The sequence below is a fragment of the Vigna angularis genome, chromosome 9 (genome assembly GCF_016808095.1).
Source record: "Vigna angularis cultivar LongXiaoDou No.4 chromosome 9, ASM1680809v1, whole genome shotgun sequence".
Classification (NCBI taxonomy): domain Eukaryota; kingdom Viridiplantae; phylum Streptophyta; class Magnoliopsida; order Fabales; family Fabaceae; genus Vigna; species Vigna angularis.
This window is the reverse complement of record NC_068978.1, coordinates 29,063,191-29,088,240: the sequence shown is the minus strand read 5'-3', so window position 1 is coordinate 29,088,240 and position 25,050 is coordinate 29,063,191. Positions and strand designations below refer to the sequence as shown.

Here is a 25,050-nt window from a genome sequence, read left to right as displayed (position 1 = left end):
TTGAATACAGCCAAAAGCCAAATAAGCATAATCAAAAAGACAGTGCATGACCGAACGGTTACAATTAATAGAACGTTCGGTCACATGAAAGTCAGTAAGAGACCGAACGATTACCAAGAAACCGAACGGTCGAATTCAATAGAGAGAAAGGGTCTAATCTCAATCAGAATTAGAAAAGAAAATCACCTCTGGTACAAGTCATGAGTGTGCATCCTCATTACTTCTATCAAGACATTCTCTGTTCTCAAAACTTTTAGTTGAATATACAAATTTTGCATCTAAATTTGGGAAAACGGTAGAACATACCATTTAGACTCAACTTTATACAGGAAAAACATGACAAACCCACAACTCACAGGTCGTTTTAGGAACTAACTGCTCTGATACCATTAATGTAACATCCCAAAAATACAGTGTAAAACCATATAATAGAATGATTACATATAATAATAATACAACTCAGTTCTTACAAAAGATAGGACGTACGGTTAAGGCCGAACGACCTTACAAAAAGACTAGAAAATTAAAAATTGAACTTCCTAAGTAGTTCTGACCGAACGGTTTACAAAAGCCTATACCGAACGGTCAAAAACGAAATCAAAGGGAAAAGGTGATCGAGCGTTCACCTTACTATCAGACTACTATTGACCGAACGGTTCTACTGCTCGGTCTTAACTTCTAACTCTACTAAGTTATCTTCATCTAGCGCCTCTTCTAATGCTTCTTCCAGCAACTCTTCTCCTTCTGCTCCCACTCACAGGGTGATCATCGCAATGACAAAGACGAACGAACAGGAATACATGACAAGACAGGAAATAGGGTAAGCTTATATAATTTAATTCATGTATAAACATACATTTCACACAATCAAACAAACAAGATAATTTCATCATACGTTTCATACAAAGCCTAAGACTAGACTAACTGTCCGGACTGTATGAAATCTGTGTAGCTACAGGCGTTCGTGCACCCGGGTGATGTAGTAACTGGGATGCCCTCAACAGCTGCCACCCGAGGTTAGTCCTATCTGTCCAAATTAACCATAAGGACTAGGACCTCCTGTCGTTCCCACACATGACCTACCCTCCTCTACGTGAGGACGAGTACTCACGGAACATCAGGATGAACCGCCAGCTTAGCATGCCCACATTCATACTTTACCAATTCTAATATTCATTCATGAGTCGTTCCTCCCCGGAACGCTCGTCCATAATCCAAAACATTTTGATAAGTGTGAATTTTGCTTGTATTTGTTACTTAAATTGTTGTGCTTTTGAGTAAGTTTAAGTGTTAATTCTCATGAAAAGTATATACATGTTGATGTAAATATAGTTTTGATTGTTTAAATGTGTTTTGATGCTTTTGTTTGTTTATTTCGAAGTAGAATAAGGATTGGATACTGTCAAAGACTTGGAGCGCGTCATTTGCCAAGCCAGAAGGATCAAATAACCAAGCGCGAACGAACGCTCGTCGCCCAGCGAGTGGACACTCGTCCAGCGAAGACGTCCAGCGAGGACGCTCGCCCAACGAGAAGTAGACGCTCGCCCAGCGAGTGGACGCTCGCCCAGCGAGTGGACGCTCGCCCAGCGAGTGGACGCCCGTGACCAGCAAGTGGACGCTCGCCCAGCGAGTGGACGCCCGTGACCAGCAAGTGGACGCTCGCTCAGCGAGACGACGCTCGTCCAGCGAAGACGTCCAGCGAGGACGCTCGCCCAGCGAGAAGTGGACGCTCGCCCAGCGAGTGGACGCCCGTGACCCAGCAAGTGGACGTTCGCCCAGCGAGCGATGGACGTTCGCCCAGCGAGAAGAGGTTGCTCGCCTAGCGAAAAATCACTTACAGCCCTTCTCTTTAAAAACGCGATCCAAAGGCAGAGAGAGTCATTTCTGGAGGGAGGAGATCTGGCGGGAGCTCTGCAACTCATGTACAGCTCAAGTCTAGTTGTTCCATGGTGGAAAACCACCAATTTCCACCGTCCAATCCATCGTTTATCGCTTCTATGATGTATATGTGTAGCTAGAACTCCATTTCACTGGGGTTGAGAGTAAAATTCTGAACTTCTATGTAATTTCTCTATTAATGCATGAACTTGTTTGAATTATGTGTTCTATCTTTATTATTCATACCTATGATGGGAATCTGAGCTATTTGAATCGTTAAATCATTGGGAAATGTATGAGACCGCGGACCTAGGATAGAACTGCTATAGGATTTCAAGTCCTAGACATAGGATGGAATTTTTAGTCATCTGTAACATTGTGTTTAAGGCAAATCTGATAACTGAATTAGTTAAGGGATTAGTAATTTAGTTTGAGTGATTCTGAACTGTCATCTGAGGGATCAGAGGCTGCATGCGCCTAGGATGTCGATGCTTAATTTTGAGGAATTGTGTTAGTAGAAAATTACCGGAATGATGAACTTGAATTTCAACCCCAGTGAACTTTAATTCGACTGTTTTTACCACTTTATTTACATTTGTATGCTAATCTCAATTGTGTTATAAAAATACGTTTAATAATCGCTAAATTAGTAAACTTTAACAATCTGTGAATCAAAACAAATCTCTTGGGAAAACGATATTCGGACTTACCGATTTATTACTTAACGATCTGGTACGCTTGCCGAGATCTCAACACATTTCAATCCATATCACATTCTTCTCGTCTTTCATTAATAATCATTTCACTTAAACACTTCTCACAAAGATCCATAAGGATGCCAAATACCGAACGTTCAACCCTAACTCAGAACGAGACCGAACACTTGAATCGAGACCGAGAGATCTCTAGTTCCATAATAGATTAAGACCAAGAGAGTTACTATCGGGTTGAGAAAGAAACCGAGTACAATCATATGTAACAAGAACGACTAGAACGAACGTTACTTGCAAAGTGAGCCAATTAGATGAACTAACTCTTGAGAGCTCCAACCGAACACCGAAAAGACCATGCCAAGTACTAAGGCTTTAGGCCGGAACCAATGGATGTAAACACTTCAAGACATTCAAAGAATGATACTTAGAAGAATTCACATGAAGAAACCGAACGCTTATGAAAACTTAGCTTATTTGAGTTTAGCATCAAGACAATCGAATGTCAGTCAATGACCGAGCACGGTAGAGAGAAAACTCTATTGAAGTTGAACGAACGCTATTTCCATCAAGATAGATTATAAAAGAAACGAGTATGAGCGCTTGGTGTAAGACCGAGCACTACTCAGTACGAGCGCTGGGTGTAAGACCTAGCACTACTCAGTACGAGCGTTGGGTGTAAGACCAAGCACTACTAAACTTATATTAGAAGGTTTTGATAATTATAATAAAATACTATTGGAGTAGTGTTTTAAGAATAAACTAAAATATACAAATACATATATATATATATATATATATATATATATATATATATATATACTTAAGTTTATCACAGAATACCCAGACACAACTAAGCTTGACCGAACGCTCAAGCATAATATTACAACACAAAGACGCTCGTCCTCAACTAGGATTCTTCCCAAATGAAAGAATCCAATTCTGACCAAGTTTACTAGCATTACCGAACGGTCAATGACTGTTCAGTGACGGACTTACCCTATCATAGGAAAATTTCATATTTAGAATTCATTTATATTCAACTCATTTCTTAACATATAAGTTTCATAACTTTATACATTCATATCATAATCAATTTTCATACTTCATACAATCCAAACATATCAACCATCATATATTAATTCAGTCAAGTCAACGAACGTTCATGCAACACACATAATCATACAAATTAAATTAATAAGCTTCCATTACCTCTGAGCGTGAACGAACGTTCCTAGAGACAATACGGTTCGCCACTACCAGTTCTTCTACCCTCAACGCTCGACAATTATCCAACTAAAGAGGGTACAACCAACACACTCTCAGAATCACTCATTTAGAGAATGGTGATCAACACATGAAACCAGAACTGGGTTTTCATGTCTAGGAAAACGAACGACATAGTGAAGAGAAGGACTTATCAGCTCCGCTTCACAAACCGAACGGTTTATCTGGAAGCTCTTGACGCCGAAAGTGCTTCTACGGTGTCTGAACAAAGATCAGAGAAGAAACAATGAAGATTTCGTAGAGAGAAGATGAAGGAGATTTAGAGAGAAGGAGGAGAAATGAAGTTCCAGAGTTTGGAGGAGAGGTTGCATGCAGAGAATGGCGTGGATTTCTGAAACTCAAAGTTTTCCTTCCAATGTCAAAACGAGCGTCCGCTCATTTGACGACACCTGTCTTCCACTATCTGATTTCCGGATCCTCTTCGCTGGACACCTGGCGTCCGTCCTCTGAGTGTCGAGCCCCCTCTTGACACGTGAACTCCACTAAAACGAATCCTGAGTACGTTTTAAATGGATTCTGACATTTACTCCTACAAACTAAATGAAATAAAATATTCCACTTTAACTTTAAAATCCAAAACATCAGTATGAAGAAAGAACATAAAACGTCAATTAAGATGAAAAATAAATCCAACTGATGCTAAACAATAGAAATAGTATTTACATTATAATTTCATCTCAAGAATAAAAAAAATGTTGCTTTTATCTCGTCAAGAATTGAAAAATTGACTTCTAATAAAACGCTTAAATAGCAGGGAATAAACCCTGGAATAACAAACCCATAAGGCCATAAAGTTCACATTTCTCAGAAAATCTGAGTTGCTTGGTTCACATTCAGGTAAGCGTTGTCACCTTCTTAGAGTGAAAAAAAAGCGCTTCAACAAAACCTTCTCCTGTTCTTCTTTTTCATACACATTCTTCTGATCATCGCCTTTTCTACTTTTCTTTAACAGGTTGAAAAGCTTTTGTTCTTGTTCTTTCTTTCAAGTACAAGTACGTACTTCGGGCTACTATTTTTCCTTTTTCATTTACTTTTTCTAAATTTGATCATGTTGTTCTTATTACTTAATCATAGCTTGTTATGCAAGTTAAAGTTTTATACTTTTGAAATCTTGGTCCGAACAAGATCAATTCTTTTTCAAAGAATCTATAAAACTTCATTGTTTTTTCCAAAGGAAATATCAAGCCTTGTTTTGGAAAGATCAAGCGATTCAAAAGCTTTCTTATGTGAGTGATGCAAGTTTCTTTCTTGGCATTCTGTCACCTTTTTCTATTTCATTTGAGGAAACAGTTCGTATTTTCATCATTCAAATCCTTTAAGGGTTATTAGATGGCATATGAAGAAGAACCGATGACATATGAAGAAGAACTGGCATATGAAGAAGAACCGGGTTTCCACATAGAGATTCATGACATCATGGGAAGATGGATACCTGAGGCGAGTCTTGATGTGGATCATTTCATCGGATATCTGAGGTGCACTATCACACGCCTTCATGAGTTTGTGGAGGAGTCTCAGATATTTGAGTTCTATGTATGGTGGACTCAGCCCACCCCGCCATATTATCGTCGCAGAGGACGATGTTCTTCGTCTGATGGATCAGACGGGGACTCTGAGGATTCCGAACGCACTTTGACTGCCCCTATATACCCGATTCCTTTGGAGGAGAATCTCGAGAGTCTTGAAGAGCTTCACCAGAGGGAGGAGGAAGAGTCAAAAGAGCACAAGGATGAAGAGAATGATTATCTTTGTGAGATTTCTTCCCAAGGATCCTGTTGTTAGGATTTTTCTAACCATTCAACCATGGTTAGGGTTTTTGGTGTAGTTTCTCTATATTAGTGATGATTGATCTTAAGTGTTTTGTCCTATGTGTACCAATCTTACTTCACATGTATTATGCTTATACGTTTGGGTATATTCTTTAGGATAATCATATTTTAACACTAAAATTTTCACATTATATCCTTTATTTCTTTTTCTTTAAAAATACAAAAGTTTATTTTTTTATATCTATTTTATTCTTATATAAATGTCGTCAAATGATGTCAAATCATATTTTTCCCATTCTTTATTATTTTTGTGGAATCATTCAATGCTTTTGGAAAAGGTGAATTATTTAAATTCTTTTTCCCATTTTTTATTATTCTTTATAAGAGAAGAGAAAAAGGATAAGGTGAATTCATTAAATGCTTTTGGAAAAAATTTGAATTTTCTAGTGGTTGTGTAAACAATAAATGTCTGTGGTAAAGTTAGGTATGGAGTGTGATGTATATGAAAATTCGAAACTATAACTTGAACTTTACACTCCCATATCAAGTACTAATTATGTAGGGATAATTGAATTATTTTATTATACCAAACATAATTTTTTACAATGATTAATGATTGAGATTGGATTTTCTTTAGAAAAATGTAGCTTTTTTTTTAACATTTAACGTGAGCGTCAGTAATGAAAGTAGCACAGACAATTCTTGATTTATAATTAAAACTCATACATTTGATTGATATTAATTGTGTATTCTACAAAGTTCAAATGGTAAGGTTTTGAGCCTCAATTTGTCTTTTTTTTGTTTATAAGATTGCCTAGATATATTAGGTGGAGAAACAATGGGAAAATATTCGCTAATGATTCATTTAATATATCAATGAGAAATATTAATAATAATCAAGATTTCAACTTCATTGTTGGGTTTAAGTGGAACTCTTCCATAGAAAGTTTGTAACTTAAATTCACTAATAATAATTTATTATTGTAAACCTCTAAATTTCATAGGATTTTATAAACAATAATAAGTGCAAGAAATAATTTTGACATCCGTTAAGTGGAATATTATATCTCAGTTAACAATCGAGACATATCTAAATGTAGTAAAAAAAAGTGAATTTTTACCTCGATTATAAAATAAAACATACACTTTAATATTAGGTCTTGATTTAATAAGAACTTAAACATAACACCATTAATAAATAATAAAAAAAGTAATAATGTTACGTTTATTTTAATAACTAAAACCTAAACCTTTTTCATATAAAACTTGTTTCATTTTAAAAGGCATATTAAACTTCACTTATCTAGATAAACTAAAACTTAACATCTTTAAAATAAAATAATTTATTTAAATCAGAAAAGATTAGGCTTCGTGTTTTATCAAACTTGAAGCCTAATACCCTTTAAATTAAATAATTTTAAATTAATTAAACTTTAGCTTTTGTCATACCTAAAACCTAATCACTAGTGTCATCAGGAGAAACGACAACGGTTATTTTCGCTGATAGACACCGGTTTCTTAACCGATGCATATTCAGGCAAGGTAAAAAGTGATAGACTTTATGCCTCGATTCAGAACCGAAGCATAAAATGGTAGGATTATGCCTCGGTTCAAAATTAACTGAAGCAGTAACATTTTTTATTTTTTTAAATATTTTTTTTCGTTGTACTTTATGCCTCGGTTCTTGATGAACCGAGGTCGTTTCTCCCCCTCTCCTGTACCTCCATTTCCTCTCCTACCTCTCCCACGCCGACAATCAGTTCTCCAGCCTAATCCCAACCTCCTTCTCTGCACTCTCCGCCCTCCGCCATCTCAACCTCTCCAACAACGCCTTCAACGCCACCTTCCCCTCCAACCTCACCCGCCTCGCCAATCTCCAAGTCCTTGACCTCTACAACAACAACATGATCGGTCCCCTCCCCATCGCCATTGTCGCCATGCCCATCCTCCGTAATCTCCATCTCAGCGACAACTTTTTCTCCGGCCAGATCCCTCCCGAGTATGGCACCTAGCAGCACCTAATGAGCTCATGGGAAACATCCCGCGGAGCTTGGAAACCTCACCGCGCTTCGCGAGCTCTACATGGGCTACTACAACGCTTACTCCGGCGGCATCCCGTCGGAGATTGGAAACCTATCCCAACTTGTTTGTTTCGACGCCGCGTATTGCGGACTCTCCGGCGATATTCCGGCTGACCTCGGAAGGCTTCAGAATATGGACACGCTCTTTCTTTAGGTGAATGCGCTCTCCGGCTCGCTCACTCCTGAGCTGGGGAACCTGAAGAGTCTCAAGTTGATGGATCTGTACAACAACGTTCTCTCCGACGAGGTTCTGACGAGCTTTGCGGAGCTCAAGAATCTAACTTTGCTGAACCTTAACCGTGTAGGAGTCAGCCGTCAGCTCCAACTCCTCCTTCTTTGTTTGTGAAACTGAAGTATATTTGTAAGATTATTATTAATGAGTCAAGCACGTGCTTGGTGAAGTAGCCTTGCTATATTTTAGGGTTAGGAGTGGAAGAAGGAAAAGTTGGAGGGAAGGAAGAAGGTGAGGATGTGACACGATGTGACAAGGAAAAATGGGATGGGATGGGATGTGACGCATTTGCTTGCACACTGATTCATGCCATTAATGGTGCCCTCCCTCTCTGCTTCCTCTTTCGTACTCCTCTCATCAGGCCTCGGTTCTGTACTGACCGAGGCATAAACCTCTTTCGACACTGGTTCTGTATAGAACCGAAGCACTGGATCACGTGTCAGGCCAAAACTCAGTTTTGCAGAGGTGCAGGTAACTTTTTCAGAAAGTATTAGGCACCGGTTATAATTGTAACTGAGGTAAGATGCTCTATATGCTTCGGATATTCTTAAATCATGCATATAAGTTTGTAAAAACTATAAGATTGTCATCGCTTTCGGATAGGCTTCGGTTTTTCTTTGACCGAAGCCTATTAGGCGAGTTCAAAAACATATTTTTTACTAGTGAATATTACCTTTATGCTTCGATTTTGGTAATAACTGAAGTCTATTTTAGGAGTTTTTTTTAAATAATTTTTTTTGTTTTTAATTTTGCCTAGATATCAAACTTGGACATAATTAAAGTGAGTCAGATACAACAATATGAAATCAGACACAACCAACACATATTATAAATGATACCTAACAAGATATAATGATATTGTAAAATTTTAAATAAATCACAAGTAAATGGACATTTTCTAAATACCTAAAATCACATGTGTTAAATACTATTGTACATTTATATTATGTATTTTGCACAAGTATTCTTAAATACTTAATTTATTAAGCATTGATGTAGTACTTTTGAATTTCTGCACAGAAGGCAATAATTTCAATTAATATATAGAAAAACAAAGTTGCAAAGGATTTGATTCAATGAAATTATTATCATTTTCCAACTAGTTGTAATTTGAGTACGAGGATCAGTTGTCATCCATTGCCTTACTTAATAATCACATTCATATGAGTTAGTTTTACACTATAATATATCGACAAATTATCACTAGTAAAAAATCGCATTTTTAACTCGCACATTACGCTTCGGTTTTTCTAGAACCGAAGCGTATCAAAACGCGGTGGCAGTTTTGTAAATTTTAAACCATTATATGCCTCGATTGTTAAGCAACCGGTGTCTAAACTAAATACTGCCTCGGTTAGAAGAATGGACCGAGGTATATACCTCAGGTGAAAGAAATACTGCCTCGGTTGACAGATGGACCGAGGCATATAAGACTATTAAAACTTGGGCTTGGACCGTGCAAATCTTCAGAAAACCTACAGAAAACCTAACACCTCTCCTATTTTCCTTTTATTTTTCTTGCTTCTCTCTCTTCTGTATACGCTCCACTGCTGCCTGCGCTAAGTGCCCCCTGCCGCTGCCCCTACGTTGCTCCGCCGCTACCCCTCCGCTGCCCTGTCGCTACCCCTCCGCTGCCCCGCCGCTGCCAGGAGCCACCACCGCCTCATCCTGTGCGACGGCTCGAGCGCAACTTCCACCTCACCTGCTAGTGCGTCTTCTCTGAAGTGAAGAGCAAGCGGCCCCGCCGCTGCCCCGCCGCTGCCCCGCCGCTGTCGGGAGCCACCACCACCTCGTCTTAGATCCGAAGCCGATGCCTCTTCGTAGACTCGCGCCTGGCGAACTTCCGTTCGCAACCTCACTCAGATCCACCCCCATTTTCATGATCAATCGGTGGATCTGATGGGTCCAACAGGGTAAATCACGGGCTTCCCTTTCATGTGTTCATGCAAAGTTGTTATGGCCTCTGATTCCAATCCGAGGAAGGTATTCATAAAGATACCATCGGGAAGGTCCAATGCCCCATTTGCAAAAACATCCACAACGAAAGCTACAACCTTTGCTCTGGAACATAGGGACTTCAATTCTTGCCTTATGTAGGGTAGAGAGAGATTGACAGAGAGTTCGATTTGAAGTGCGAGAACAGAGGGATCTGTCTTTTGTTCAAGGTTGGTGGGGGGAAGGAAAATGGAAGTTATGGTTGATGGAAGAGTTTGAAGGTAAGCTTTGGAGGAAGAAGGAGGTGACCCAAGTGAGGGAATGAAGCATGTGATGTGAAAATGAGATCTGGACCTGGAGATGGAGAAGGCGTTTAGAGAACTCAAGAATTGGAGGAAGTTCATGGAAGGTGGATCTGGAGCTGATGTTTAGGAAAAAAAAAATTATACCGCCTCGGTTCATCGAACCCGAAACCAAACCCTCTATCGCCTCGGGTTTCATTTTAACCGAGGCAGAAGCTTACATCTTTTTTACTCGGTCCACAACCGAGGCAAAAAGTGGTAAACTTTTTACCTCGTCTGTATATATCTCGGTTGTAGAACCGGTGCGAATAGACAAAATTAACCGCGGTCTTTTCCCTTTATTGTACTAGTGTATAAATAACTAAGGAAGAAAAAAAAATCAAACAATTATAAATATATAGACAAAAATACTAAACTTGGAGGAATAATCGTGCAAGCTCTTTTGCCTTAACATCTGATTTTCCTAAAAACATGTTATGTCTAACAATTGAATTATGAAAAATAGAATGTTTTAGGATATGCTTATATAATAAAGAAAGTTCATAACATTGAGGTTCTTACCAATCTATTACATGTTTTTTAGATGGTTTAGGAGAGACTTGTGCAAGAAGCAAAACCACATAACAATTTGTCCTTTAGAAAAATCACAAGTAGCTACCAATGGCGCCTAAATTGAAAATAACTTCATTGTTATACCTTAAAATGTTCGATTATAATTACACATCAACAAACTACACTTGCATAACAATATAAGATACAAACTATATTTGTTTCCCTCGTTTAAATGCATAAAGGTTAATAAAGGTTTCGATTTTTCAAGAACTATATTTGTCAAACATTTAGGTCTCAATTTTTAAGAAACCGAAACATAAAGGTTAATTAATTTCAATTTTTCGAGAACTAGAACCTCTAAATTTACAAAATTTTCAAATTTGTCACTGTATTTTGATATGTTTGGTTTACTCTAAAATTAAAACATAGAGATGACTTTAAAACTGTCCAAACTCAAATATGAGATTTGAAAAGTTAATTGTTAATATAATTTAGTTTTAATAAAAAAAATTATTTTGAAATATCATTCGTGAAAGAGAAAGAATCATCTATATCATGAAATTCTCTTTTTTAGAGTACATATTTCTTTTAATTTTATCTTTTAAGTAATTATTTTTTAAACTAAATTATTATGTTATCAACTTTACTCTCTAAGTGATATATATTTTTTAGATTTAACAATTTTGTAAAAATTAAAATAATTATTTACAATAAAAATATTACCTACAAAATAAATAAAAAATATTTATAATAAGATTGTAAAAGTTATTTATATTACATTTATAATAATAATAGTTTTTATTATATTAAAAAAATTAAATATAAATATAGACGTAAAGAGTGTATTTCTATTAGTAAATGTGTTTCCCCTTTTAAGAATAAAGTAAATAATATTTATAAGAATGATGCTATTAAATGCTACCGAAATTACTTTATTTTTATATTTAAGTCTATCATGCATGAGGTATGTTTCTTTTCTTATACATGAGTTCATTAATTAATATATTTTACTAACATGGACTAGTTTAAGTTTTTCTTCCCATGCTCAAAAAGAATTGTTACATATTTTAAAAAGAGAAAACTTGTTTTTATAACATTTAATTCATAAAATGAAGCATAAGAAATTCCCAACTATTACATCGAGAAAACATAGTTTAGAGTTATAGTTAATAGACACGTTATTTAAATCGAAAAAGCATCGTGTCGTTGTAGTATAGTGGTGAGTATTTCCGCCTGTCACGCGGACGACCTTCGATCCCCGGCAACGGCGAATGTTTTTTATCTTTTTCGATTTTTGATTAAAATTCATTCCACTAAGCGCGTTTGGATCCATCCTAGAAGTAACAGAAATATTAGAATTAACCAGTACCAGTTCCCCAATAATCACGATACAACATAACTAAACTTAATCTAACTTAAAATGAGATACAAGTACAAAAGATGTCTCAGAATAGTTAATAAAAAAAAATTTATTAGAATCAAACGCGCTTTGCAGGTGTAAACTGACTTTCAATCACAATTGGATAAAAACATAAAGTTTCGCCGTTGCCGGGGATCGAACCCGGGTCATCCGCGTGACAGGCGGAAATACTTACCACTATACTACAACGACTTAATTATAAGAATCTTGAACTAAACAAATTTAACTAATTATTAAAGTTTTTCAATTGTTTAATTTTTACATAGAGATCTTGGAACAGATTCTTCTAATATTGAAAATTTAATTTTTGTTTATATATTCGTTTTGTCTTCAAAGTTCCACTAACTAAATAAGGGTCTTAAATGGGTTGCGTGTTAAAGAATACAATAGTTTCCAATTTTCAAAGTTATTTTAATACTAATAATATATTAACATATTATCTTTAAAGTAATAAAAAAATTTCACACGAAGTCTCATTTGTTTTTAAATCCTCTGTTTAAAATAAAATCAAATTAATAATTAAGTCTAATATAACTTGTATATCTATCTTTTTATATATCAAAATTATTCTATTTAAATATTAAAATTCATTTTATTTTTTAATTTAAATTTCAAAAAAATACTTATTTGAAAGTTATAATTTCTTTTAAAATTTTGATCAATGTTTACGGTTTATCTTGTTTGATCTGATAATCAAATTGACTACAAGAACCAACTTATCCTTTAAAGAAAAACAAAATCAAAATATTAAAAAATGTAAATGTAAAATTTTTCAAATACTAATTTTAGAAAACTAGTGTATTTTTCTTGTTAGTTTATTTATAAATTTAATTTTTCTAAACAAAAGTTAATTATAATCACGATTCTATAAGAATTTTTATATATTATGAGTTTTCTACCTGAGATACTCTTCTTCAACTTCTAGGTATTTTGAAATGTTCACAAGTACATATATAGTCTCAGTTCAAAGGAGGTGCGCAAAAAAACATTGTTATCCTTCAAGTCATTTATGTGTGTGAGGTGATAATAAAGTTGAATGAATAGGTAATTAATTATGTTGTGAATAGTATTATTTACATTGTTTATGAATTTTTACTTAGTTAGGCCTAAACTACTTAGGCGATTACTTTGGTTAATTTGTTTAGGATTCCGTTAATCCATTTTATGTCTTAACTACTAATTACGGTTTATCCTTATTAGCTTTGGCCAAGATACTCTAGCCAAAATGATATTATTTTATCTAGTTTGAAATTATCTAAATCATATAATACATGAAATTTAAACTAAATTATTAATATAATTTTACATCTTTTAACTTAATTCATCTACTTAAATCAATTTTATAAAATAAATAATATTTTTTTATAATTTTTCATAAAATAGAACAACTTTTATAATTTATTTATTTTTATTGGTAAGTAAACTAAATTCAATTATATTTTGAACATGAACAACATTCTAATTTCTAAAAAAATACGAACTCAATTGTCAAGAAATAAATATAGGAATTTAATTGAATATAAGACACTCATACTAACACTTGGTTATAACACTAATTTGAGAAACTGACATTACAACATGGCATGACACAGAGTTTGACATGTGAAAAAAAAAATTAAAAAAGGATAAAAGTACTACAAACTAACATATGATATTTACAAAATACAATTTTAATGGAGGTTATACAAATATAATGGAAAAGACTAAATTAATTCAATTTAAAACAAAATGAAACTAATTGAACAAAAAGAAAGTGATCAAAATAAGTAAAAACAACAAAATTTGGGACGTGTCACTTTTTTTTTCTTTGTTATCTTTTTTACTCGACTTTCTACCACCACCTCTGTACCACCACAACTCGCTTATAACATAATCAACCATGATATAATGCTTCATAATGTAACATTTTTCCTCATTTTACTGTTCTATTGATCAAAAGAAATCCAACACTATTGCAAGATGAGTATAAAGAAGATAAAAGAAGGAAACAAATGAACTCAATTGTTACATGAAATAAGCTCAAATGAACTTCTCAACACATACACAGTCTTACATGAGAGAGAAAATAGGGAGAGAAGGGAGAAAGGGAAAAAGGTAAACAAAAACACCTAAGAGAGGGGAAAAGAAGGGAAATGAGTGGTGGAAAAGAAAGGAAGAAGAAAAAGGTAATGGAGGTGGATTGTAGAGGAGAGAGGGAGAAAGGGGGAAAAAGTGGGAGAAGGTGATGAATGGTGGAGGAAGAAAGAAAGAAAAATCAGAGATTGACACAATGATAATCTTCTAAATAATGTGAAAACAAATCTAATAGAAGAGATTACATTGAATCTTTTTAAACACACTAGTGCAAAAGATTGATTCAATGACGACTTAATAAGTTGACGAGTCTTGTCATAATAAGTTAATTAACAAATTCGTAATAAAGGCTTAAACTTATTATGATTGGTGTAAGTGGACTTATCATAATAACTTCATCTAGGCATATTTGTAATAAAATAATCAAACTTACCGTCTGTAAGTTTAGTAATTTCAAGTAATATATTAAGTTTTAAGGTTATTTCAAATGTCGACAAGTATATATTTCTTTAATAATAATATTTTTTCTTATATTAATAAAAATCTTAAATGTTCAATTTAAACACATAGTTTGATTATATAACAAGGTTATCTATGTTTTTAATTCTACATTAAATTCGAATTTGTCAATATCTCAAACTTTGATATTATTTCTCAAACTTTGAAAAACGATAAATATAATTCTTCTAATCTAATTAACTTAAATCTTTTTTACATGTCAAATATATTTCAAAATGATATTTAAATAATTTTGACAAGTTACAACACAAACTTCAATTTGATACATAACTTAATAAACTTTACAAAATTAACAAAATTAACTTAAAAAAAATTATATCCATTCATTTTTAAAATTTAACACCAAAATATATCAAAATTTTAAATAAAATAAAATTCTAATTTAACTTAAATTTTAGAAATTAAAAACTTGTATTATATCATATTGTATTTATATATATAATTATTCAGAGTTCTTTTCACAATCATTAATCTAAAACATTTAATAAATATTTCTTTATATAAATTAGAGCTAACTTATACGTACATTAAAGTTTCTTTTATTTAAAACTTTAATATAATATTCTATAAATTCATTTATGTATAGTTGTAACTTATAATTTATAGGTTTTCTTTTTATTTTAACACGTTGAGAATATTTATAATTTTTTATCTAATATCCTTAGAGAAAAACGCAATACCAATATTTTATAAAAGATTTTTTTTAAGAGAAGTATTAATTAGAAACATATTTCTCTGTAAAATACGCTAAAAAGCAATAAGAACACATTTTGTAATGTTGGTCGGAGTTTATTAAAATTTAGAAAAAGAAAATTATAGATCCAAAACCGTATTTAATGTATCTGTCCTTTTTTGGTCGTCAATAAATTCTCAGCAATAAAAAATGTGTCAGAAAGAGTTTCGAGCATTGCTCTTTTATTTAGTAAAAACGTAGATAGCAAAGACTGAGAAACAATATAAGAATAAAAAGGATCGAGTTAAAATAAAATAGACATGCATATTAATTTTGTATTTAGTTTTCAAATGAAATTTACTTTTAACATGCAAACTTCATTTATATTTTATTTTTAAAATGAATAAAAGCATCAATATATTAAAATGAGTAAATTAAGAGATTTGCAATTTAGAACTGCAGATTTGGAAACCTATGTTAAATTCTGCTATTTAAAACTAGACTTAGAAAAAAAAAACACTTATTAATTATACAATCTAAAAAAGATACAATTAAAGATGTTAAACGTTAATTTTATTTTTTTACATATTCACATAAAGTTCAAGAAAGTGTGCTAAATGAAATATCGTTTTTCTGTTTAGATTCTCTATTTTCCAATAATTTTTCTTTTTCTTCAACCCAATTATTTCCCCTGTTTCAAGCATAACTACATTATTAATTTATTTTATATTAAATAATATTTTAAAAAATCTTTAAAATTACTTTTCATCTTTTCTTAATTATCCATGAAAGTTAAATACCTTATTACAATTATTATATTATTAAAATAAAAAAATAATTTTAAATTAACTTGATCCAAACTTTTATTTTTTATTTTTTATTCATTTATTTATTTTCTCTGAAATGTCTCACTTTTACTATTTTCTCTAATTCCCTTTGACTTGCATCACAAACCCACATTTCCTCGCTCTTTCTCTCTCTGCCCCGTCATGTACAACTTCTGAGTTCCTTTTTGCATCTCTCAAATTTTCTTACAATCTTTTTTTCTCGGAGGTTGGCGACGTTTTTGTACTTGCTGCCGGTGAGTTCCATATTCTGCATACGCGTTTTCATTCTTCTTTTTCGTCTTCTTAATTTCATTTTAGCAATTGCTTGTGTTAGTTCGTTAATTTGGTTTAAATGCTTTGTGTTTGATGCAACTGTGTTTCAAGTTGTTGTAGGTTTCTTTTCTTGTTATTTTTTACATTGTGTTTTTTGTGCACAGAAAAAAAAAGGAGTGTTTACAGAGTTCCCGATCTTTGCGAATTCTGATAGGATGATATGATAATGTTCATGATTGTGTGAGAAATTTGGGTTGTCAGTAATGTGGTGAAATGAAATGGATTAATTTTGAGAGTTTGTTTTGTGGTGCTAATTTGATGGTTGTACTCATAATTGTGTCTTGTAATTTGTAACGAAGTTTATGAGCAGAGTTCTTATTATAGAGAGAAAGTCTGTTTCACGAATAATTCAAGAGATGAAGGTGAATTCAAATGATAAATGTAACTGAAAAACTAATCATAGTACCTAAACTAATTATTTATTCTATATAACAGCAAACTTTATGTAACAGAAAGATATTCTGTCATTCGAAAATGTTGTTGTCTATATACTGCTTTGAGGTTTGTTGTTGAACAATATGCCATTATGTGTAATTGGCTTGATGGTAAAAGTGAAAGGGAGGGAGGGATAGGTAGTGGGTTTGAGTATTCCAATTAACAAAATCTAAATTTTAACAAATAACATTTAAAAAAGGAAAATTGTGTGGGGTGTATTTGGGTTATAGCTTATTGTGGTAAATAACTACCTTCTTTTGGTGGTTGCTGAGAGAGCTTTTTAAGAAAAAAGGTTTTGGAACAAAGGATCATGTAGTTATGTGTGAAGTAATGTATTGTGAATTAATAAGATATGCTTTGCGCATTGAATAATTTAACTCATTGGTATTTGTTTCCTCTTGAATCATTCCCTGGTACGAACCCGATAATTCAGAAACCTTGATTTGGACCTGAATAAAGGGATCGTATGAAGGAATTTATTTTTAATAATGGATTGAATCAACTATCACTCAATTACAGGTTATTTTGAAGAGGACCTTGTGCAGGCCATTCTATGTCTTCTGTTACAAATTCTTCACATGTACTACATAATAATGATGGGGTTCCTGGCCAAGGCTCTAAGATTCTAGGAAGGTAATACATTGATTCTTATAATACAACTTTTGATAAAAATTCCATCATTGTCGTATATTTACTCTTTCTAAGATTGTCATTATGTTCTGCAAATGTTGTGTTCATTTTCATACTTTATTTCTACATTTTTTAATGTTTTAAAAAGAATGATTGTTCTCATCTGTAGTCCAATCAACTGTGAATCAGTAAAATTTTGATCTTCAGTCTCCCAGGCATGTTTACGACCACCTGGATTTGTTAAAGGTCTTGGACATTCAATGTCATTTTCTTAATAATAAAAGAATACACTTTTAACTCAAAAGTCTCCTAAATTGACAATTGTTGTTTGGAAGCCGCCTGATATTGGGTATATTAAATTTAATATTGATGGTGCGACTTGTGGAAACTTTGGATTGGTGGCTTGTGCTAGTATTTTTTATGGTAGCAAAGGTAAATTTGAGGGGGGTTTATTCCTTTCTTGTCAATGACATTGCTCTTAAGGCTGAGCTTCTGGGAGCCATGTTAGTCATTGAGCTTGCAGGGTTAGAGGATGGAATTCTTTATGGTTGGAAAGTGATTGACAGTTGGTGGTTGAAGCATGTTGAAATCCTTCTATGGTTCCTTGGTTTATCTGAGGAAGATTGAAGTGTTGTGTGGCTTTGTGATATTTTGAATTTGAAAGTTCCTCACATTTTTAGGGAGGGAAATAGATGTATTGATGATAGACTTGCTAATTTGGGGGTTGAGTTTAAGATTGAGATCATGTGGCTAGATGCCCTTCTTTCTTGTGTAAGTTTTGATATTTTAGAAATATGTTTGGTCTGCTAGGGTATAGATTTTCTTGATTCATAGGTTTTGTTAAGGCCCCCCCCATGATTTTTTTTTGTATTGTTGTTTCTTTCTCTCTTGTATATACATATCCTTGGGAGAGCAGGTGATGAGATATGACGTGTCAACCTAGTTGGGATGTCATATTCTCTTAGTGATGCTTTCTTGAGTGATACCTTATTAGAGTAAAGGTATACACTTTTAACAACGAATGTATTTACAAATAATTTGGAGGAAAAGGGTTCCACCTTAAGGAAGGTGATGTGGTGTTTCTGAGCTATCTTGAAAATTACAATCTGTTATGTTCAAGTTGTGATGTAATAAATTTGATGCTTCCATTGTAGGCACAAATTTGAAACACAACTGACTCAGAGAAATTTCAAAAGCAATGATGCACACAATCACATCCAGGACCAAGATGCCACACAAGCCACGGTAATAAAGTAAACCAGTAAATTTTGTACAGGAGATTTTGGCAGAAAAAAATGCTAGAAGGCGTCACAACGCATTCATGCATTTTTTTTTTCTTTGAAAGATACAAGGTGCTTCATACAATTCCAATCAGATTATAAGTTTGTTTGTAGGAACTTTATTCACGAGCAAGGGGGCAAGAAGAGGAGATCCTCTCCCTCCGTGAACAAATTGCTTTTGCCTGCATGAAGGTACAAAATGTACACGTGTCAGTTATGTCTACCTACATCTTCGGCTTTTGAGGAAATTAACTAAATTTAATGGCAGCAGGAACTGCAGCTGTTGAATGAGAAATGCAAACTGGAGAGGCAATTCTCTGAACTAAGAATGGTTAGTAAATTTCTTTGTAAATTATAGTTATATTTTAGCATCTTATATAACATCAATCTTAAACTTTGAATGTTACATTTTTATTAGGCAGTTGATGAAAAGCAAAGTGAAGCTATCTCATCTGCATCTAATGATTTGGCTCGCAGAAAAGGTTATCTTGAAGAAAATTTAAAACTTGCTCATGATTTGAAAGTAAGTATAGTTTCGTGATGATATCAGTATGTTATTGACCCTCTTTTCATTATTTTATTGTTTTGTTGCTACTTTTATAGCTATTTTTTATTGGTAGAGATGGAATGCTACCATTACCTAGATACTTGAAGTTAGCTGGTGTCTTGATTCTACTGTGGCTGTTGATGTCGATTAATGGATTTCTATTTTTTTTTAATTCATTTTAGAATGGACCCAAAATAATCTCTGCTTAACTTAAGTTCACAATTTATTTGCACACTAATTTTTTTTCTGCCGGTGCAAGTATAAGTTTTCGTTAAAACGCCTGAAAAAGTTAAGTTGAAAGAAAATTTGATATAAAAAACAATTTACATCAAGAAAGATTTAATCAGGTTGTACTAATCATTTGGTTGCTGTAGTGACACTCATCTTGGACTCGGTTTCAATATGAAAAAATATATGTTGTAGTTCCTGTAAGGGCATATAGGGACTAAAACTTTAAAACTAAAGAATCATAATTACAGCAGGGACCAATGTGTTCGATGGAGTCAAACTTAATTTTTTTCCCTTATAGGGACTGATACCTAAATGAGTGTTCCCTATAGGGACCAAATGATTATTTTAACCGTTTAATGCATTGATAACATCTTGAAAAAGAGAATGAATTTTATTATTTTCATTCATGTCTATTACATTTTTCTTACCTCTATTTGTAACAATCTAATCTTCTAAAAAAGGAAAATAAGAAAACAATATACTGAAAAATAAACTAGAAGAGCCTACAAATATTTTCTCTAATTAAGAAGATTCTATAGATATTTTCTCTAATATGGAAGATTTTCCTCTAATTACAACACCTTGTTCTCATTTGTAGTTCAAGTTCCCCACATTACTTCCATATCTCTAAAACAACAAGGATTTATTCTAGGAAACTTTCTTGGAATCTTTCATTGAGTCTTCACTTAATTGAGCCAAATTTGTTATTAAAAGATCTAAAATAACAAAGGAAATGATCAATTCATTATAAAAAAGATATTTTATTAAAATATGTGGTTGAAGTCATATATTAATAGAGATTATTTCCGTAAGTATACCAAATCAAGCGCTAGTTATATGCTTATTTTGCAGTTGATCAAATACTGTATGGATTTGATACACACATAGAACTTTCTTTATTCGTGAACTTCTGATTACTATTGTTGATGTATATGATTCTTATAGGCCGTAGATGATGAGAGATATATCTTCATGTCATCTATGCTGGGGTTGCTTGCTGAATATAGTCTTTGGCCTCGTGTTATGAATGCCTCTTCAATATCTAGCTGTGTAAAGGTATGAAATATGTGGTGATGTATATGACAGGTTAAACATTATAATGCATTGATCTTTTTAATGTCATGTCACTTGTTTCATGAATTTTTAAGTGACCTTTGAATGCCAATTTTTGTTTGAGCTGACAAAAAATTCTTGGACATGGATTAAGAAGGTTGAATGATCCTGAGAGAGTAAAGCATTCATTCGTGGATTGTTGATATGTATTTGGTGTATTATGTAGCTGTTTGTTTCAGAATTTTATATGTTGGTACAATATTTGATTTTATAATTGGCAGATTCCGCAATTTAGTTTTTGTTAGAATGTAATCAGTTGTTACAGGTCTCTAGGGAATTAAGCATTAGATAATCTGGAAAATTAGGATGATTGATTCCTAGTTATTAGGTGTATTTATTATACTTGATTTTGTATTATGCTATAAATACATTATGTGTGGTCTGCATTAGACACAATACATTAAGAACATATACAATTCTTCATGGTATCAGTAGTTTAGGGTTTTTGATTTGGTTTCATTTTTTTTTGGGTGATCTGTAGCCACTATGTGCCCCTTCTCTTTATCACTGGGCATCCTTTTCCTACGGTGACCACTGTGATTGAGACCGTCTTCCTCCGGTAATCACCATGCTTCATTCACCGCTCCAATCCACTTCAAAGTAACAAGTGATCTTAGTACTACCTTTGTCTTCATACAATAATCCTCGTCCTAGAGCATCTTTTATGTATTGAAGGATACTTATCACAGCATCCCAATGGCTATCACAAGGAGTATTTAGAAATTGTCTTACCACATTAGTCACAAAAATGAAGTCGGGTCTGGTGATAGTGAGATAATTGAGTCTGCCTACCAAGCGACGATATCTTTCTGGGTCTTTCAATGGCTCCCCCTAACCTGGAAGAAGCTTGATATTGGGATCCATAGGAGTATCACAAGGACAACAGTCAAGCATAACAGTTCCAGTAAGAATGTCTAGGGCATACTTACGTTGATTAATGACAATTCTAGAAGCATATTAAGTAACTTCAATGCTTAAGAAATATTTTAGAGGGCTTAGATCTTTAATATGAAATTGTTGTGAAAGGTACTCTTTGAGTTGTCGAATCCTATTCTCATCGTCACCTGTGATGACAATGTCATCAACATAAACAATAAGGTAAATGCACTTGCCAGAAGAGTGAAAAGAGAAGACATAATGATCAACCTTGAAGTAATGAAAAACACCAGAAGGGGAGTTGCATAATGTTTCTGTAAATCTTTTTCAGAGCTGATATTTGACAACCTTTGATAAAAATTGGATGATCCTCATGAGTGACTAAATTCTTAACCTATAAACGCTGTTTTGATAGGCATGTTTATTGTCCAGGTGTTTAGCTCATCTCCGTAGCGTTTAGGAGAAGTAACTCTTAGATGAAGAAGTGTCCGTTGATAAGCATGCATGTTAGTGATTTGCTTTCCGCACATCTAATGTATTTGTAAATAGTATGTTTGTAAAGCTAAGACATGACACACAAACATTTTATATTGGTTCACTTAACTGAGCTACGTCCAGTTCCCCTCTAAGATAACTTAGAGGGTTCCACTAGATTTTCAATGAAGTACATGTGAGTATTCTACCACTCGTGGTTAAGCTAGTCAAATCCAATAAACCGCGTTACTATGACTAGAACCGAGTGCACCCACTCCTGGTTGCGCAATATTGTTCACTACTCCTAGTATCCCTAAACAATCCAGATATTTTCCTGATATTTTGTCTAGTTGAGTTTCACCCACTCCTAGTTTTCCAAGTGAACCCAGTAACCCCCGTTACCGTGACTAAAACCGAGTTTCAACCATGTCTAGTTGTGCAATATTTTTCACCACTCTTGTTATCCCTAGACAATCTAGATATCTTCCCAATATGTTGTATAGTTGAGTTTAACCCACTCCTGGTTGTCATAGTCAACCCAGTAACCCTCGTTACCATGACTCTGACTAAGTTTCACTCACTTCTGGTTGTGCAGTATTCTTCACCACTCTTGGCATTCCTAAACATTCCTGGTATCTTCCCGATACACTGTCTAGTTAAGTTTAACCCACTCATGGTTTCCACTAGATAAACTCGTCTAGCTATCGTTTAACTTCACCAAGTTAAACGTCACTAAGTTTCACCCACTCCTGGTTTCTACCAGAAAAACCTGTCTAGCTACAGTTTAACTTCACCAAGTTAAACATTACTAAGTTTCACCCACTCTTGGTTTCCACTAAACAAACCCGTCTAGATACCGTTTAACTTCACCAAGTTAAATGTCACTGAGTTTCACTCACTCCTGGTTTCCACTACACAAACATGTCTAGTTACCATTTAACTCCACTGAGTTAAGTGTTAAGTGTTTAAATTTTCTTCAGAATTTACAATCAAAAGATTGTTTACAAGTTCTTAGACGATACTCTCGCAAAAAGGATATGTATGCAATACAATTCAATCTAATAGACTCACAAAATTTTTCTCTCTTCTCTCCTCTTACAACAGTAAGCTAATATGTCAATGAAGTTTGAGACTATTTCTTCTTCCTTTTAAGCTTTTCTCTCTCTCTTCTTACATAAGAAGGTTTGACTCTAAATAGTTATGAGAGAATTCTTGATCTTTCCATGATGATGATTTTTCTTTATATTCCTTAAGTTCCCATCCTTGTGCTCTTTTTGTACAAAGATCTTCTATTTATAAGTTTTTTGAGAATTTAGCCGTTAGACGATGCTTGTCTTGACTTTCAGCTCTTTGTAGCCTTTATCGTAGGTGACTCTCCTAGGTTGAGGTCTACATGTCTGAGTAGGCTTACTTTTTCGGTGCTTTATCAAAAGTAGATTGTACGATCTCTTTGGCGTGACTTTTGATGAGAAGATCATTCCGTGAATATCTTCTTTTTCTCTAACATCCACTTCTGACTTGTATTTGACAGAACAGGTATGCTTGACTTAGGTAGTCTGCATAGAGTAGAGTAGATATGTGTACAAGCATATATGTCCTTTTTCTTTTCACTTTAGTTGTTTTGAGATATTGTGCAATTAATGACATTTATTGCATGTTCAGAACAACTTAAAGTATTTCAAATTTTCTGCCATTCAGGAAGGATTTAATCGTTTGAGCTTTTCACTAAGATACTAAGTAGTTGATGGAGATTTCATCATTGGATGAGGGATATTGTTTGGCATATGGTATTGTTTAGCCTACCAGAGGCTTTTCCTAACGACACTTTGTTTAGTAAATACTTGTTTAGTTCAAGAGCGCGTTTAGTAAGACATCTTTCCTTATGTGTTTTTGGAACAATGTTTGTACCCTTAGTACGTTTACCAAAAACATTATTTTATAGGGAGAGCTCGTCTAGCTTGTTTAGCTAGGTATAACATGAATGTGTTTAGCAAGACTCTTGTTGACGCATTGTATGAGGAAATCGTTTATAGAATGTTCACTAAAGCTTTTCTTAGAGCTTTTTCATAAACGCTTATCTTTTATACTAGACCTTTTGTTTAACAATATAGGTTTTACAAAGGTGATACTTTGTTGATCTATTTCGCTTGTGGTCTTTGTCTATTTGTCTTTAGATCATGTGAAAACACTAGACGATCTTGATCTTTGTCTTATCAACCTTTCTTTCTTCTTGTGGTCTTGATTAGTTGCGGATACTTTTTTGTGTTCTTCTCAAGAGCTACATGTCATCCTCTAAGCTAAGAGTGTATTCTTATATTTTGCGTGTTAAGTTCTATGTATTATGATTGAGTTAAGTCTTACTTGATCGATTCTTGTGCTTAGTGTTTTATTTGACATGTCTTCTATGTTCTTTCAGCTTATCTCTTCTTAATTGCCTTATGTAGCTCTAGATGTAATCTTGATTTACTTTGATTTGGCATGACACATTGATGCTTCTAATGTCTAGACGTCTTTCTTTTTATGCTCTTTTGTATGTTTGATTACTCAAGACTGTTTCGTTTAATGTTGTTTCTTAAACTTCAAAACCAGAGATGCTTTAGACGATCCTAGTTTCTCTCTCAAACGATCTTGGCTTCACAAACCTCACATCAGGTCATGCCAAACTGTATCAAGGCAGAATTGAAACGACCAAACCAAGCCCAGGGAGATTGCTTCAAACCATAGAGAGACCGTTGAAGCTTACAAACAAGACAAGAATCGCAATAGGAAGTTTAGGTGCAGGAGGCGTGGGTGAAAGGGCGGTTGGAATAAGAGCTTGAGGATTAGTAGAGTGAGTCACAATTGGAGTTTGAACCCGTATGTAGAATTGAAGC

At 33.8% G+C, this 25,050-nt stretch overlaps 1 protein-coding gene and 1 non-coding gene across 5 annotated transcripts in view; one reads left to right on the top strand and one right to left on the bottom strand.

Annotated features, from left to right (window-relative positions):
• Window positions 1-12,286: 12,286 nt before the first annotated feature.
• Window positions 12,287-12,358, bottom strand: TRNAD-GUC (transfer RNA aspartic acid (anticodon GUC)). Its single transcript has one exon. It is a non-coding gene; the product is annotated as a tRNA-Asp (tRNA).
• A 4,009-nt stretch (window positions 12,359-16,367) lies between these two features.
• Window positions 16,368-25,050, top strand: part of LOC108347420 (uncharacterized) — a 45,525-nt gene continuing 36,842 nt past the window's right edge. For 3 of the 4 annotated variants that reach the window (XM_052868183.1, XM_017586644.2, XM_017586642.2), the window contains exons 1-7: window positions 16,368-16,512; window positions 17,546-17,659; window positions 18,811-18,901; window positions 19,051-19,128; window positions 19,205-19,267; window positions 19,355-19,459; window positions 20,660-20,770. In XM_052868183.1, coding sequence (XP_052724143.1) covers window positions 17,580-17,659; window positions 18,811-18,901; window positions 19,051-19,128; window positions 19,205-19,267; window positions 19,355-19,459; window positions 20,660-20,770 — 528 coding nt within the window. In that variant the 5' untranslated portion in view covers window positions 16,368-16,512; window positions 17,546-17,579. The remainder of the gene's footprint in view (window positions 16,513-17,545; window positions 17,660-18,810; window positions 18,902-19,050; window positions 19,129-19,204; window positions 19,268-19,354; window positions 19,460-20,659; window positions 20,771-25,050) is intronic. The other variant, XM_017586643.2, reaches the window with a different exon arrangement.